Here is an 18,677-nt window from a genome sequence, read left to right as displayed (position 1 = left end):
CACACAAGTTGGCATTCGGAAACATACTGACAATATGCATAAGCTGAGAATTCTAGGCTCGCAGGTCATAATGTGGGAGAGAGAAATGCATATCCATACGCCACTGATGAATACATTGCTGCTCTGTTTACCTTTTAAGTGGCCTGACGAACAGAATTATACCACGTGACAATTAGGCGATGAAAGGTTATAAACCAATTTTTGGACTAAAAAAAAAAACAACACAGGGTGCAACAATTATGTGGTGGCGATGATTATGCAGTAAAAAATGGTACAAAGCTGTGCATTCTATAAAGACAGTCACCTTCAAATTGCCTTTGGAGGGAGGAATCAGTCCAAGCTTCTTTCACAAATATTCAGCTGTACCTGTGGAGAGCTGAGAATAGCAGTGACCCTCACAGGATTATACTCCAACAGGACAATGGTTCAACCACTGTTGAACCAGCAGGCCAATCAAGAACCCAAACTGACAGGAAGCAATATATGGAGCTTGTTGGATTAACTATTCTAGGAGAGGGCTCAATGGTGATAAGAAGTGATCATAGCATCATAGGTTTTTGAGCTAAGAATTCAACTACTTCAATGCCCCATCCCCCTTACAGATAAGGATACTGAGGTTCAGAGGAGTTAACTGACTGACTCAAATACACAGTTATGAAATAATCATTGCAGAGATTCAAGTCCATATCTCCAACCAAATCCACTATACAGGGGTTCTTTGCCAGTCTGGTAAAGCCTACAGATTATTGTCAGAATAAAGTTTTGAAATGCATAAAATAAAATGTGCAAGATTACAAAGAAAACCAATTACATTTATGAAATACATTTATCAAAATATATTTTTAAAAGTCAAAATCCCCAGTTAAGAATCCCTCCCTACCTCAGTGTGCCCCTCAAACAAAAACCAAATCTTTCATCAAGAACTATAAGCACACTTTCCACAAAGGTACATGTATTGCTAGACATGAAATATATCTTACCATTGTTTCTAATAGTGCAGACACAGATGAAGATAAACAGTGCTGGCCCTTGTCAAAATTGTGAAATCAGTAAAGCTTATCTCCAATTCTCCTTTTCCCCTTCTCCCATCTTCAAACTCCAAGCAGAGGTGTTTTATAATCCCTTTCTCTTTATTAAAACCGGAAAGGATCTGATAACCATCAAATACACTTTAAATAAAACATTTCACATCAAAGTCTGTAGATCCCCTAAGGATTTGTATTTTAAAACCTTTTATCTCTAGGGCCTGCAAGCCTTTGTCTACTGTTAAAAGAATTTCAAGCTACAGCGAGGGAAGTAACTTTGGAGGGAAGGGAGCAGGGAAAACTTCACTTTGCCCAGAAATTATACTAACCCCAAAGCACCCTGAAGATAAACCTGATCTATTCTTTTGGGGAAGGGTGAATCAAGAGAAATGGTAAGATGCATAGGACAACCCTCTCCCTTTCCCATCTGTTTGCTATAAGATGACAGGAATACAAAGTCTATTTTCATTGTGCTCTCTCTCCTTTTCTAGACCACTATGCTAATCTCCCTGACCTAGGTCCTGGGTTTCCTCCCTCTCCCACCAACAGCAAGGCATCTGAAATGCAAACAATCCAGCCCTGGAACAGAGAACACAGATTATAATAATGGTGATGATAAAACATTCTGTGGTATTACATAAAATGGTCACAGGGCAGGTATTAAACCCCTGTTAAAAAACAAACAGACCTTTCATTGTGTGGAAGATAGATTGGAGTAGGGAGAGGCTTGATGTAGGCAGAACAAATAAAAGGCTATTATTATAGAGGTGATGAGGGGCTGAATAGTGTGAGTGGAGCACAGAGGATGAAGAGGAGAGATGTGATGGCAGAAATGACATTATCTGGTGACTGGTTGGATAAGTGAGGTGAACTGGTGAAAAGAGGAGACGGGATGTATGAGAAAGATATTGAGACAGAAACAATGATACTTGGCAACTACTAAGATATGTTAGGTGAGTGAGAGTGAGGAACATCAAGAGATGACATCAAGATTTTGAATTTAGGTGACAAAAAGGATGATTTTACCCTCAACAGTCAAAGGAAAGTTTGGAAGAGAAATGTATTTGGGAGAAAATATATTAAGTTCTATTTTAGAAATGTTGAGTTGTACACAATTTAGATATAAAGGCTGATACTATCAGCAAATTGAGAGAGCAAGGAATAGTTTACCAGTCACATTCATAGAGAATGGAAGAATTTATGACCAAACAAGAGAGAGAGAACATTATGAAATACAAAAGGATGATTTTGATTACATTAAATTGAAAAGTTTTTGCACAAAGCCAATGCAACCAAGATTAGAAGGGAAGCAGAAAGCTGGGAATTTTTACAACCAGTGTCTCTGATAAAGGCCTCATTTCTAAAATATATAGAGAACTTAGTCAAATGTATAAGAATACAAGTCATTCCCTAATTGAAAATTGTCAAAGGATATGAATAGGCAGTTTTCAGATGAAGAAATTAAAGCTATCGATAGCCACATGAAAAAATGTTCTAAATCACTATCGATTACAGAAATGCAAATCAAAACAACTCTGAGGTATATATCACACCTATCAGACTGGCTAACATGACAAATCAGGAAAATTATAAATGCTGGAGAAGATATGGGAAAATTGGAGCACTAATGCATTGTAGGTGGAGTTGTGAACTGATCCAACCATTCTGGAGAGCAATTTGGTTTCCTCATTGACAAAGTTGCCTTAATCAAACCTTTTTCAGTAGGACTGTTCAACCACCTAGCGATTCAATTTTATATCATCATCCCAAACACATTTCTCCAACTTGTGCTTAAGAAAAAAAAATTCCAAATGCCTGAATACCTCTTCAATAAATCTGTGAACTCATTGATATGGTAGGGACATCATCATCATTACCATCACCATCATAGCCAGCATTTGTATAGTATTAACAATGTTCTAAGCACTGTGCTAAGGATTTTACAAATATTTTCTCATGTAATCTGTACAACAAATCTGGGTAGTAGCTGTTATTACTCTCCCCTTTTTACAGTGGAGGAGACCAAGGCAAACAGAGATTAAGTCACTTGCCCAAAGTCACATAGCTAGTAAACGTCAGAGGCTGGATTTGAACTCCACTATTGTACGCCATGGCACCACCTAGCTGTACCATGCCATGTAGTTGGATTTCTTCCACTAATGTACAGTCTTAGTCATTAAATGGGCATGACCTCAAACAAACTGAGACCTGGGAAAGACCTTAATTTAGAAAGGCTAAGGTCACCCACTGCATCCAGGACCATCACCAGTTGTCTTGACTCTTGTCTTGCCACTGGACTCCAGTAACTCTGGAGGAGAGAGTGACACTGGTGACTTTGCACAGCTCTGCCTCACTTAAATCCAATTCACTGGCAAGTCCTCTTCATTGTCAATTCACTGGTCCTCCTCTTCCAGAAGAAAGGATAAGCAACAACAACACACAGTACACTCCATCCAGACCTTCTCATTGATGCAACCATTGTTCATAACTGTCATAAATCTCTGACTAAGGCCCACTCATCCAACACCTTAGAGGCCTTTTTCTAAGTGTTTGAATAATAATAATTATAGACAGGCAGTATGGATGGCATAGTGGATATAGTACTTGACTTGGAGTCAGGTAAATCTGGGTTCGAATCTTACTCCTAACACTTATCAGCTGTGTGACCCTGGTCCAGTCACACACTGTGCCTCAGTCAAGTAACTACCAGTGTCTTATATACTAAGTCAGAGAAAGACCTTAAATCTTCAGTAGAGGAAGTTCCCATACTAGTAGTAAATCACAAATCATTTTTATATTCTTATATTTTTTTTAAAAAAGGAATGTTATTTGACATTTAAATAATACCTTATTATTATAAAACATCCTGTTCACTATTTAATTAAATCCTTACAGAGTCTTGTAAGAGAAAGATTTGGGAATAGACTTGTGGTTTCAATGCTACGGGAACTCTCAATAAGGAAACTCACTCAATTAATACAATCCTCACTTGCTCCGTGATTTATAGTCTTAGAGTTGCTTGTGTGATGTGTCTAAGATCAAAAGCCAGTATATGTCAGATAAAGGACTTAAACCCAGGTTTTACTAACTCCAAGGCTGGTTCATTATCCATCCACTAGAATAAGGAAGATAGAGATGGGATTATTATTCCTATTTAGCATACAGATGAAATAAAAACTCAGACAAGTTAAGTTTAAGCATTAGATTGTGAACTCCTAGAGGGAAGAGACTATCTTTTGTCTTTCTTTGTATTTCCAGTGCTTGGTACAGTGCCTGGCTCATAGTGGGTGCTTAATAAATGAATGATTCACTGAAATAGTTAGTTCAGGGCATGAACCCGGGCCTTTTAGCTCAAAATGCAATGTTCTTTCCAATACACTGGCCACTTGAAATAAAAATATGTCTCTGGTATGGCCCTGATCTAGTGACTCTACCAAAAGGAAATCAGATTAATCTAGTATGGCTTTTTATTATTATTAGTTATGCTAATATCCGAAGGACTTTCAAAAGTTCAAAGTACATTTTTAAAAGTCATCTCATTTGATCTCAACAGAGGCTCTGTGAAGTAGGAAAAGCAAATATGTATCAGAATTTCAGAGTTAGAAGTGAGATCCCCCAGGTAGTTTCCTGCCCCCGTTTCTAGATTGTCCCCTCGGTTCCCAGGGACCAATCGGCAGCAGAGCCGTGTGATGCCTGCACAGGGGAGCAGGCAATTGAGGACAACCTGGCTGAGGCCGGAAGGGCAGCAGCAGAGATCCAGGCAAAACACAAGAGAAGAGGGAACCCTCAAAGCCATGGAGAGAAAGAGGAAATGAAAAAAGAACACTAAGCTTGATTATTAGGGAATCATTAGTGACCCCTCCCCCAAAAGTGCTAGTTACAACAGACATGGCCTATAGAGAGTCTCTCCTCTCACCTCCTTTCATTATATTATCACCTATTTTCTACAGATTTTATCCTATCTTCCAGAGAAGTGAATTTTATGCTACAATATTTGCAACACAGTCTATATATATTTTTACCTTTACTGTTTTCTTTGTTTGAAAACTGATATTTGGATAGTTTATTTTTTTTTAATAATGACCCACATTTATGTAGCTCTTTAAGATTTTCAGAGGGCTATTAAATCACTTCTAATCTCATTACCATGCTGGTAACTCAAGCCTTGACTGACACCATCTCCCTCTGCCACCACTCCTCTCTGATTAGAGGGTAGAATACCAAACTCTTCCCAAAGCCTTCCTTTATAGAGGGCAGAAACCGTACGTTTCAGCTCACTCTACTCTGCATCTGTTGTTTCACCTTGTCTCAACTCCGAAGATGCCCCCTTGCTGGTTGTTCCATGGTCTTCCTCCCCCTCTTCCCTCACTTTCCTGCCTCTTTTTGTGTGTCTCCCTCTATTAGATTACAAGCTCCTTGAGGGCAGAGACTGTCTTCATTACTGCATCCCAGTGCTTAGCACAGTAACTGGCACTTAGTAGGTGCTTAATAAACATTTATTTTAATGGATTGGATTAAATCAGTACCTAGAACATGGTCCCAGGAAGAAGACTCACAATTCCAAGCAGGGGAGGTTCTTCTCAACAGAACAAACCCAAGCATGAGATACCCAGGGGCTCCAAGTTACAGCTCGGCAAATAGCTTCCCAGGAAAGCTACATGGAAGCCAGAGCCAAGAACCAACATCCTAAGTTTGGAGTAATATTTCACAGTCATTCCTGGCATATCCACTTCAGGATAAGTGGGATGGTTCATTTGAAGCAAGGCGGTCGGTATGAGCCAAAGCTCCTGTGGTGAAATACAAAACTGTTGGGATAGTTTTCCATTAAAAAAAAAAAATACCCAGTAATTTTGAATGAACTAAAAGATCCAGTAGATAGAGAGTCAGATCTGGAGTCGGAAAGACCTGAGTTCAAATCCAGCCTCAGATACTTCCTAGTTATATTACCCTTTGCAAGTCACTTAAACCCCTCAGTTTTCTCATCTGTAAAATGGGAATAATAACAGCACTTACCTTCCAGGGTTGCTGCAAGGATCAAACGAGATAATAATTAAGGCACTTAGCATAGAGACTGGCATATATAGTAAACACTATATAAATGTTAGCTATTATTAGTATTACTTTATTAAATAATAGCATTAATTATTGATAGTATTATCATTATTACTATAATATTATAATAAGTAATAGTAGTAAAAGACACAAATCAGTAAGAACACAATTTTAATGTAAAATGTCAGATAATTCATTGGTAAAAATCTGCTTTTTAAAAATGAAAAAGAAAAATTCTACATATTTGTTGAAACCATAATTGAAATAAAAAATATTTCCAGAATAGCCTACAGTCAATTACCTCAACAAACCACAACTCCTTACCACGCAACAGAAAGAGAAATTGATCCCAAAACCACCCCCAACTAAGCCTTGGATGTTACTCATCTTTTATGTTTATTCTCTTCAGTTATTGTGAGTGATGAAACAAATAAAACTAGGGCCTCTGAGGTTTCTTTTCACCATTTCGATGCATTAAATTTGAAATCCATTTTCATAAATGTAATCCACATCCCCTGATAACATGATATATCAAATCTACAGAGAACCGTGCTTACCCAGCATCCTCCTGGAAGCCTTCCAGTTCATCTCTTTGCTCAGCTAAAGTTGATTCCAAATCCAAATATGTGCCATTGTGAGAAAGCTGGAGTGTGCAGTCATCAAGCTAGAAAAGAAAACAACACGGGAGACTTAAGGATTGATACAATCTGCTATGGGGAAAAAAAACCAACAACTTTGTCTTTTTTAAAAATTTCATTATGTTCCATTTAAATATTTTCAGAGTTATATTCTGGTGCACTTAGATTAAAACTGAAACCTCTACTACTAAAATATGTTGAATAAAAAATGTTCTAGAATAATAATATTGAACATTATATAATAATTAAGTTTTGCAAGGTAGTCTACAAACACTATCTCATTTGGAACTTGAGAGGACAAATGAAAGGTTTGTTTTGTTTTGTCTTGTTTTGTTTTTCACATACAAATTGTAATAAAGTCATTAGCATTCTCTTGAAATAAAGTTAATGCTAATAGAAAAAAAGTTTGTAAGGGCTTTTGATACCAAGCTGTCCTGAATCTCTAAAACCCTTGACCTAGACTAGAGCACCAGGCATAAGCTAAAAGTGCTTTTTACTTCATGCATAAAGATTCAATGTAACTAGCAAGTATCTAATTTAAAGCTGAGCAAGTAAATAGCCAATCCAGAACTCAAATCTATGGATTTATCTTTTCACTAATAAAATTTCTACTTTGTTACTTTGTAGTAGGTACTTTGAAAGACACAATGAGATATAAAACAGTCCTTGCCCTCATTTGGAAATGTGATGTACCCATAAAAAAGGTGATAAATTATAAGCACCAAATGAATTGATATAGACTATCAAAATATACACAAAACTACCATAGCCACACTCACTTTATTAAACAAATAATATTTTAAAATCATAGAAAAGGAGTGATTCTATTTTTCACTACCTCCTCAATAGAGCTTGATTGAAGTAGTTCTTGAGCAGTCTCTTTGTACTCTGCATACCATACTATTCAGTTTTAGCATACTTGTGGAAACAACAGTTATTTATGAAAGCAATGGAATTAATTGGGCTTGGTCAATTAAGAACTGGACAGACAATGGATGGTCAGGCCCTCTGAAGGAAGAGAAGTAGTTAGTTTTTCCTATATGAAGCCTTTCCTGAGTCTCCCTACCCAATTGTTAATGCTTTCTCTTACTTGAAAATACTTTGTATTATTTATCTATCTATATGTTATATGCCCTGGACATTAAGCAGAATGAGGGCTTCTTGAGGGCAGAGACTTTCATTTCTGTCAGTATCTAGCATAGTTCTTGCACGTCCTGACTGCATTTAATAAACGTGTGCTGAGTTGTTGTATTTTTATTGAGGAAGTGATCATGGCAATAAGCAATAAACAGAATGTTAGACAACAGGTAGGGAGCATAATGGAACTCTGGAAATCTGAAGAGGTGGATGTTCCAACATGTGTGGGAAGCACCCTGTCGGAGAAGTATGGTTTCAGGCCATTATGTAAAGGCTTAAGAAGGAAGGCTATGTCAGAAGATCTGGCAACAATACTCAGGAAGACTAGAGGAAGTAAAAGAGGAATCTAGCTTCATAGGAGTTGGAATAGCAGTCAAAGCAGAGACTAAAACAAAGACCAGTTTTTAGAATTGGGATAGAAAGAAATATCTTGGTCACAATGAACAAAGCAAGGGGCTAAGCTACTGGAACTAGGTACAAGGGCAAAGAAAAACCAGCAACAAGCTAGGCAATCATGAGCCACCAAGTTATAAAATGAAGAGGCTTTTTGTCTTCCCTACCTTGCGGCAAAGTTGATAGAGCTAGCCCTACAATTAAGGATTAAGTGACCCCAACAGTGGTGATGGGAGGGATTCAGTGATGGTAAACCAGACATTACAAGTCCCAACTCTAAGATAACCATCAGGCTTCTGAAGTCATGATAAATCATTGCATTGATCAAAGTTCTTAAATCTTTCAAAGTTGTTTAATTTTATACTATTTTAGCTATTATATAAATTTATTATATGAAGTGTCCTACCAGCACTTCACTCTGCATCAGTTTATGTAAATCTTCCCAGATTTTTCTAAATCTAAGATTTCACCAATTTTTTATGCTACAATTCTATTCCATTATGCTCATATACTATAATTTGTTCAGTCATTTCCCAGCTCACTTTGGTTCCAAATCATTATGATTCTTAGCATCCTCCACCACCAAAAAGCAATGAACCCAATTTATTAGCCACTCTGATTTTAAATTGTTTCCAAAAATTATTAACTATTTTTGGAACTATGAGCTATTAAATAATCTAATCTCAGCACTTCAGGCAACTGTTTATGAGATAAGTAATGTGCCGAAAGAACATACAAGGGGCATCTAGGTAGTGCGGTGGATAGAGCACTGACCTTGGAGTCAGGAGCACCTTAGTTCAAATCTGGCCTCAGACACTTGACACTTACTAGCTATGTAACCCTGGGCAAATCATTTAACTCCAATAGCCTCACCCAAAAAACAAACAAACAAACAAACATTATTTGGAGTTAAGAGGGTATGAGTTCTAATCTTGGTTCTGCCACTTAATACCTGTGTGACCTCAGACAGTGGAGGCAGCATCTTTCAACTGATTGTTCAATCTTTAATTCTGGAAAGGGCGTTGGTCCAAAGCCCTCCCTTTTATGTCTACTTAATGCTTATGTTACTTTAGGTAAATCATTCAATCTCATTGGGTCTCAGTTTTCTCATCTGTAAAATAAAGGGGTTCAATTAGATGATCTTTGAGGTTCCTTTCAGCTCTATATCTATAATCTTTTAAGTTCCATGTTCTTTGGGGCAAAGGATTTGGCATCATTAGAAAAAAATAACATAAAAACACCAATCTCAAAAAAATAAGTCAGAGAGGTCATTAAAATAATTATAACCATCCCAGAAAAGGCTACCAGAAGTAGACAGATTCAAAAATTAACTCTTCCAAATCTTCAAAGTGTAAGTAATCCCTCTACTATTAAATAGACTTCCTATATACAGAAAAAAGATGAGGCAAGTGTGATTTTCTAACCCAAATTTGGAAAAAATAAGACTAAAAAAAGTATGGATCAATATCATTAATATTTAAAATAATTAAAATATTATAAAGAATATAGAAAAAACATGATTAAATAGAATTTATACATAGAATGCAAAAACAGCTTAATGTTAAAAATATAATAAAATCATATGAAAATATATTTTAAATTATATGGTTATGTTGATAGATAAGTAAAAGGTATTTAATAAACTATGGCACCCATTTATGTTAAAAGTAATTTTTAAAGTCAAACCAAGTCAACAGATTTACTAAACAACTACTATGTGCCAGGCATGGTGCTAAGCACTGAGAATACAAAGAAAGAAAAGAAAAAAGAGAAAGAACCCTGCTCTCCAGGAGCTCACAATCTAATAGGGGAGAAAACTCCCAGCAAGTATATACAATTATGACATATATAGGGTGAACTGGGAGAATCTCAGAGAGAAGACACCAAGATTAAAGAGGATCAGGAAAGATTTTGGGGGTTTTTTTTTTGTTTTGTTTCGTTTTGATGAGGCAATTGAGGTTAAGTGACTTGCCCAGGGTCACGCAGCTAGTAAGTGTCACGCATCTGGTCTGAGAACACATTTGAACTCAGGTCCTCCTGACTCCAGTGCCAGTACTCTACTTTGCCACCTAGCTGCCCCAGGAAAGGCTTCTTAAAGAAGGTAGGATTTTAACTGGGAAGTAAAGCAAGTCAGGGAAATCAGGAGGCAGATTTGAGAAGGAAGAGAATTCCAGGCATGAGGAACAGCCAATGAAAAGGCCAACATCAGGTAGGAGTGTCTTGTGCAAGGAACAGCATAGAGACCACTGTCACTAAATTGCAAAATACATAGAGGGGAGTAAGGTGATAAGAAGCCTGGAAAGACAGGAAAGGACCAAGTTATAAAGGTGTTTAACAGCCAAACAGGATTTTACACAGTCAGTTCTACTATAACATGCATTTTGAAAATATGAATTTGTTCCTACACAATTTATGTATTAGAGGTATTTTGAGCCTAACTCAAATTTTGAGTTTGCTTCTGTGTGATTTTTTTTCTCAACACCTCGAATGGAGAAAACAACACTACTTCACAGTAACTCACAAGCTGCAACCCTTCTGACATCCACCTCCACAAGTAAACTCCAGGTCTTTGTCAAGGTGTAGTACCATATTTATTGTCTGTCTTCTAGTGTAGTAAACCCTTGTGCCCACTGTGTGGGCATAAGAGGGCTGGTTCTCACCCTCTGCCATGGCTAAGCATCACCTAAAATTTAGGCCTGCTCAGCTTCTGAGATATTATGACAGCTCAGGTCTCTGGGAACCAGGGTGGAAGCTGAGTAGCAGCCCAAAGCCTCAGATACTGCCACCCTTTATTATAGTATTTATGTATTTCTTTACCATGTAACATACATAAAACTGTATTACCATTTTTATTAGGTTCCTATCTTTTTTTAATGTTATCACTGACAAAGTTTTTGACTGTTATACCCATCATCTCATTTTCCTCCCAAGATCCATGGTTTTTATTCCATAATTTTGCATAGTGTGGTTGGCAACACCTATGTCATATTATAACAGAATTGACTGCACTTGATACTGAAGGCAACAGAGAGTCACTAGAGTTTATTGAATGGCGGAGGGAAGGAGGGAGAGGTCAAATGGTCAGACCTGTGCTTTAGAAAGATGAATTTGAGAACTGAATGGCCTAGAGAGACTTGAGCCAGGGAAACCAACCAGCAGGCTATTCCAACAATCCAAACTTGAAGTAAAGAGAATCTAGACCAGGGTAGTAGCAGTGACAGAGGAGAAAAGTGGGCATATACAAGAGATGCAAAGTATAAGAATAAAAGGATTTAGCCTTAACATGATTAATAAATCTGCTTGAAAACAAAAGCTAACAATATAAAATTAAAGGCACTTCCATTCAAAACGAACCTAAGACAGGGATATTCAATGACATGCATGAATTCTATTTATTGTGGTTTTAGAAATGTTGGCTACAATGATAAATAATGAAAAACATTAATTAAATGAATAAGCTTTGGCAGCTTAGAGATTAAAATATCCCCATCTGCAGAAGACAAGATCACAGATCTAGAAAATCAAAAAGATATAAAAAATTGAGGTAATAAATTACTTTATCAGATACTGAAGTATAATATAAACTCACAAAATAATCTTCATTTAATTATATCTTGACAAAAATTAGAAAAAACTGATGAGAAATAACATTTGCAACAATACAAAATTTCAAACATTTTACATGAACAATACACACACGACACATAGAAAGAAAAGTCAAAATTTAATAAGAAATAAGGAATAACTGAACAACTGAAGGGATATCCCTTGCAGATGTTTAGATAAAACTAATTTAGTAAAAATGTGAATTCTGTCCCACTTATGTTTTAAATTTATTACAAAACCTATAAAAATAAGAATAAGCTTCTTTGTAGAATGAGATGCATGATAAAAGTCATAAGAGAAAATGGATGGACTATCAAGAGAAACTATAGACTTGGGGGATTGAGGAAATAACAATTGTCCTGCAAGATTTCAAAAATACATGACAAAATAATCTTTAAAAGTCTATCTGAGTTTTAGATAAAACATAAGAGGAAAGGGATCACGGTAACATAATACTAGAATCCATTACACACTAAATAAACATTTGATATAGATACAAGATTTAAAAAATATTAGAGAAAGGAATGACTCGATAAAAAATGCTGGCTAAGAGTTCACAACCTTCAAGTCAACTTCGATTTATTATTTGTTATCTCCAAAAATTTATGTTTCATTCTGTACTCTAGTCCACCACCTTTTTGCCAAGTGATGGGAAGTATGTTTTATCAGTCTTATGAAGTCATGATTAGTTATTACATTCACCTAGGTTAAGTATTTCAGAGTTTTTAGTTTTATATTATTGTAGTTATTGCATAAATTATTCTACTAGCTCTACCTCTTCATCAGTTCATGTAAATCTTCCCAGGTTTCTCTGAATCTGTGCTTCCATCAGTTTTTAATGACAGAATTTGTTCAGCTATTTCTCAGTCAATGTACACTCACTTTGTTTACAGTTTGTCATGATACTTAGCATCCTCTGACATCTTTTCCCATCCTTTGCCACTGTTGCTATAGAAGCAGATGGGGTCCTCATAATTCTGTGAGGGCATTTTGCATGGCCACATTGCACTGACGATAAACTTCTCTGTTCTTAGATCTGTCACTGGAAAGCAGTGGTCTGTTCCCAGGTCAGTACCATGCATATAAAAAGTAAATACAAAAGAATACAAAGTAATTTCAAGAGGGAATGGGCATTAACAATGAGGAGGGAATTTGGAAAAATGTTATGTAGGAGATGGTACCTCAAAGTACCTTGTACTTTGAAGAAAGCTAGGAATTGATTCTATGACGTCCAAGAAAGGATGGAGTACATTTCAGACAAGCAGAACAACCTCTGTAAAATCATGGAAGAAAAGGCATCCATGGGTAATGGCTAGTATTCCAGTTAGATTGGAATGGAGAATATGTGGAAGAGAGTATAATATAAAACTAAAAACTCTGAAAGACTTAACCTAAATCAATGTAATAACTAATCATGACTTCATAAGACTGATAAAACACACTTCCCATCACTTAGCAAAAAGGTGGTGGACTAGAGTGCAGAATGAAACAAATTTTCAGACATGTGTATGGACCTGTTTTGCTTAATGATACTTGTTTGTTATAAAAAAGGGGATTGTGGGAGATGGGGAGAAGTGGTGGGTAGGAATAATGATTTTAAAAAAGAAAGAAAAGAACATCAATGAAATATCTAAAATAGAAGAGAGCAGAAGGAAGTTCAGAAGGGGATACAGACAAGTAGGTCGGTTTTAGGACTAATAAGTTAAATTTAAGAAATATACTTCTTTTTTAAATTATGCAGTGGAAGTTCAGAGTTTTAAATACAAACTTCTCTTTCTCTTATTTGTATGTTAAAATGTCCATAATTGTTCATGATTGTTCTGTTCATAATAAAAAATAAAAATGAAAATTATTTTAAATTTAAATCACCAAGATATTATAGGAGATGTCCCAGATGTTTTCTTTCTGGCCTAAAGAATGTAAACAAAAAGTAAAAGTAAATGTATCCTTAGGAGAGAGAAATCTCAATAGAAGAATGTGCTAAGAACTATGTTGATATCAGTCTTTGTCATTTTGTTCTCAGATGAAGAAATCAAAGCTATCTATGGTCAATATGAAAAAAAATGCTCTAAATCACTATTGATTAGAGAAATGCAAACTAAAATAACTCTGTGGTACCACCTCACACCTATGAGATTGGCAAATATGACAGAAAAGGAAAGTGAATGCTAGAGGGGATATAGAAAAACTAACACTAATGCACTATTGGTAGAGTTGTGAACTGATTCAACAATTCTGGAGAACAATTTAGAACTATGCTCAAAGGGCTATAAAACTGTACATGACCTAGGCAATGCTGTTTCTGGGAGATGGCTGTCCCCTATTTGTGTCTTATTTCCTTTTTAACAGGGCACTGAGAGATCTCAAAAAGTTCAAAGAGCTCCTAGAGGTCCAGCAGCAAGCCCAGGAAGAAACTGGTCCTGAGGAATGACATGCATGACCCAGCAAAGCACAGAATTCAGCCAGCAACTAAGACACCTTACTCTGCAGGCAAGGGCATCATCAAAGAGCCATGTCACACCTAAAAGTGAACTTGATCAAACTAAGGGTTAGTTGGATATTTTGGGGAGGATATCTTTGTACTTTGGTTTTTGCTATATCTTTTCAGGTAATATCCCTTGACAATGGGTTAATTGGCTATAGATGATATTGAGGAGCTATCAACTGGTTAAATTGATAGTGTGATATTAATTCCTGGTTTCAATGTTCCTGAAGGGACATAAACTGGAAGGTCACGCCAATAGCATTAGGAGAACCCACAGTCCCTCAGGTACACCCCTATAATCCTGAGAGGAGTTGTAGCCCCTGAATCCTGAAGATCCAATCTGCTAGTACATATATAGGTTGGGAGAGAAAGTTCAGAATCTATTACTACTCCACTTGGCTTGATGCTCTATAACAGACTCTAATGCCAACCCAATTCGACAGGCAACAGGTAGCTTACTCTCCATCACTCACTTTAAGAGTTCTACCACTGATATTGCAGTGAATACAATTCTGACCGTACTGTGGCAATGCATTGGCTAGAATTCCTTTTCTTTGTTCAGGGCTTCAGTAACCATGATATTCTCAGGGAACTCCAGGACAAAAGACAGACTTGTAGGGCTATGACAGAGGCTCAAACTGCAGCACTATAATAAAAGTGGGCTAGTGGGAAGGAAGAGGATTTGAGATCAAGTTGCAGGGTGACTTAAGAAGTTTAGCACTATAAAATCTGCAGCCTAGATTTTAGGAGGTGAAGATAGTAGGGGCTGATGAAGGAATCAATGATAGAATGAGAAAATGAGAAAACTCTCATTATGGAGTTACATTCAACAGCAAATATTTATCACTGATTTGTAATTGCATGGCCACTCTCTGTAAAGAGGTCAAGGTGGATCATTGAGCAGCCTAATTTTCTCTGTGGAAGTAGACAGCCTCTTTACAGAAAGGGGACACAAGGTCACTCTGGGATTCTCTTTACAACCCTTGTGATAGACAGTCCACTTAAAAAGATACGAAAGCAGACTTAATAAATAACAAGAGAAAGGATGATATCTCATCTCCTGGGTAATTTATACTCTTCTCTTTGTGCTTTTATCCAATGAGGTGGAGGATTACTGGGAACTATTTAATGACTATTATGGTTTGGGCTGCAGGTCCCATGTAAGATAAAGTGATACTTTGTGTCTTCAATTAAATATTTGAATAACCCTGGACTTCTTCTGTATGAAAGGAGTTGAGACAAATACATACCACTGTTACTCTTAAAATCAGATTTCTTAACAACATTTTTAATAGTGCTTTTCAGAAGTTTAAAAGAAAAGAAATCTGACAATTCAAAATATACTATAGTCCCTTTTGATATATACAGTAAAATTTCTTAATGGGGAGAATTGATTCTGAAGACACAATTCTCTATCAGAATCACATTTCAAGAGTGAGAGTCCTTCCTTGTTGACTTCTGAGTGGTCCTACTCTCCTTTCCCTCTAGGCTAGGGGCACTGTACATCCAGTAACATGCAGGCTGCATATCTGAGGTACAAATCACCTCCTCTCGTCCCAAGTGAACAAGCTATATGGGCAGATAGCACAGCCTTCCCCCTTAGCCTAGACAAGGCCCTGCCCCGTCTTCTAGACTACTGTTTTTTTCTACAAAGCCACCATAGCCATGGACTGTAATCTCTAGCTCTAAAGGCTGATTTTGTTAAAAGGTTACTTGGACTCAAAGGATTTATTCATCAAAGTGTGTGTATGTGTGTGTGTGTATATATACACACACACAACATATACATAAATGTGTGTTAATATGTACTGTCATCTCATCTTTTAAGACAAAAAGAAACCACTCATGATGCTGATCCTTAATTCTGTGCAATCTATAGTGGACATTTCGTGAATAGAATTGACTGTTTCATTTCACAATAGAAATAACAATAAGAGTTTGCATTTATACAACAATGTACAGTCACAAAACACTCTGTATATAATTATCTTATCTGGTCCTTGCAATAACCCCGTCAAAAAGGTTTATTATTATTCCCATTTTACAGAAAAGGAAATTGAAGCACAGAGACTAAGATACTTGCCCAAAGTGACAAGTAGTAGATCAAGGATTCAAAATGAGGTTTTCTAACTCTAAATCTAACACACACTACCTCCAAGTCAGCAGAATAGTTTTCTTTGATTAAAAAAAGCTAGTACCCAAACACCTAAGTAAAGGAAAAACCCAGACTAGGTTTTTCCTAGTTCTTCTAAAACACTAAAGGGAAAGTTATTTCCTTGATAGGCAGCTAAGTGGCATAGTGGATAGAGAGCTGGGCCTGGAGTCAGGAAGACTCATCTTCCCGAGTTCAAATATGGTCTCAGATACTTACTAGCTGTGTGATCCTGGGCAAATCACTTGACTGTGTTTGCCTCAGTCTCCTCATCTGTAAAATGAATTGAAGAAGGAAACAAACCATTCCAGTATCTTTGCCAAGAAAACCTCAAATGGGGTCACAAAGAATCATACACAACTGAAATACGACCAAACAACAACTCTCCTTGATAAAAAGAAATTAAATCTTTTACGTCCATTTTGAAATTGATTTTTCCCAAAGAGTTCCTTACAGCTGACAGAAATTCCAGAAACTGTAATACTTATGCAGTCCCTATCATCAGTCTAGCCCCAGGACTGACCAATATATTCCCCAATCCAGCTAAAGTTGCTAGTCTGAGCTCAGCAGGAACATTAACCAATATCAGTGGACTGAGCCAGAGCTCTGAATTCCTACAGTCAAGCCAAATTTAAAAAGCAAACTCTGAGGCAATAATGATAAGACTTTGTTAAGTATAAAAGGGCCTTGAAAGGAACCACCAAAATCTCCTTCCACTAAAATAAAGACTTTCAGTAGAACTTCTTCTGGCTCCAAAATGATGTTTATCCCAGGGCTCTCCAGCTCCACTGGGCTTTTAGCAGTTTTACCAGGGCCACGAAGATGGTCTGGGTTTTTTCATTTAGTCAGCTCTAAAAAAGCTTGGGCTCCACTTTCGCTTAAATGGTGCTTCTGTTGCTATGCAACCGTGAATCCTTCAGTTTTCTAAAACATTGTGGTTCCTTCTAAATACACAGTGGAAAACACTCAGATTCAAGGGGACCAGCAGAGCAAGCAAAGAAAACTCTCTTAAGCACAGCTACCTAAAAACAAGGCCAAACATCCCTTTTACATTTCTTACCAAATATGACAAATAGCTCTTTTAGTTCTTATTATCTTCAGTCTTTCAAAGTGGAGGGGGGCGGGGGGGGGGGGGCAGGGAGAGAAGCAACCCTCAACAGATCAAAAAAGAAGAGCAGACAGAAATACTGTTGTTTCTTCTACTCATCACAGGTGAAACACATACATTATCCTAAATACAGGCATATCCCTAACTTACAAACAGCCGGTTTACAAGGGACTCAAATATATAAACAGGTGACATAGTAATAATTGGCCATAGTCCTTGACCCCTTAGAGACAATTGCCCTTCATTTCTTAATTCACAACATCTGGGTGGTAATAACCTAGAGTGTAAACTCTCAGACCACTTTAAAGAACAATCAAGTTACTAGTATCCAAGGATATCAACCTTATCTGCTCTCTTTTTACCCCAATCTCTATCATGCAGGCTGTTGGGGAGACATGTTCTCAGAATCCCAGACTGAAAACTTGAATTTACTTTCCCACAAAAAATAATATTAATAATAAATTCTTAGTAGAAAATAAATAAATAAAATGAGAGGAGAAGGAGTAGTTATGACAGACAAGTGGTCATCCAGAGTGCTCCATTGGCACCCTTCAGGTGCTAGAAGAAAGAAAAGTAAGCCTCCAGAACATTAGGAGGACCTTGTAGCTAACTTTTGGAAGCACGTGGACTAAGTCACACATGGGCAAGGATGTCTAGTTTGCTATCTATATCAGTGCAGGGAATTCCCAAAGTTAAGAAATCATAGATCCATATGAGTATTAAAGAGCATTAGAGTTCTCTGTCTTTCATAAACTGTCAGATGACAAAAGTCCATTCTGGAGAATTCAACCAATTAGCTGTACGTGAGTGAACTCTAAACCATTATCACAAATGAAACTGGTGCTCACAATTGCCTGGAAACAACATTGATCTGCAAAAACAAAAAATTTCAATAGGTGTTGATTTACAAAATCTTCATAATCTCTGAACTACATGGAACAATTAAGTACCAATCATCCCTGTTGAACTGTCTACCACTCAGATTGCAACTGCAAATTATTTCAGTGAACTTAGAAGAGGATGAGCTTTCCTTCTAACACATTTATTTAATAAAAAAAAAAAGCAGATAAGTCACTTCACT

General features: G+C 36.8%; 1 protein-coding gene across 1 annotated transcript in view; it reads right to left on the bottom strand.

Moving 5' to 3' along the window:
* FHOD3 (formin homology 2 domain containing 3) overlaps nt 1-18,677 on the bottom strand; it is a 687,613-nt gene that overhangs the window by 583,616 nt on the left and 85,320 nt on the right. Inside the window, exon 2 of the mRNA XM_027869130.1 lies at nt 6,635-6,741. Coding sequence (XP_027724931.1) covers nt 6,635-6,741 — 107 coding nt within the window. The remainder of the gene's footprint in view (nt 1-6,634; nt 6,742-18,677) is intronic.

The sequence above is a fragment of the Vombatus ursinus genome, unplaced genomic scaffold (genome assembly GCF_900497805.2).
Source record: "Vombatus ursinus unplaced genomic scaffold, bare-nosed wombat genome assembly UNPS02014791.1, whole genome shotgun sequence".
Lineage (NCBI taxonomy): Eukaryota > Metazoa > Chordata > Mammalia > Diprotodontia > Vombatidae > Vombatus > Vombatus ursinus.
Note: the sequence above shows the minus strand (reverse complement) of the source record. Positions and strands in the feature narration are given on the sequence as shown.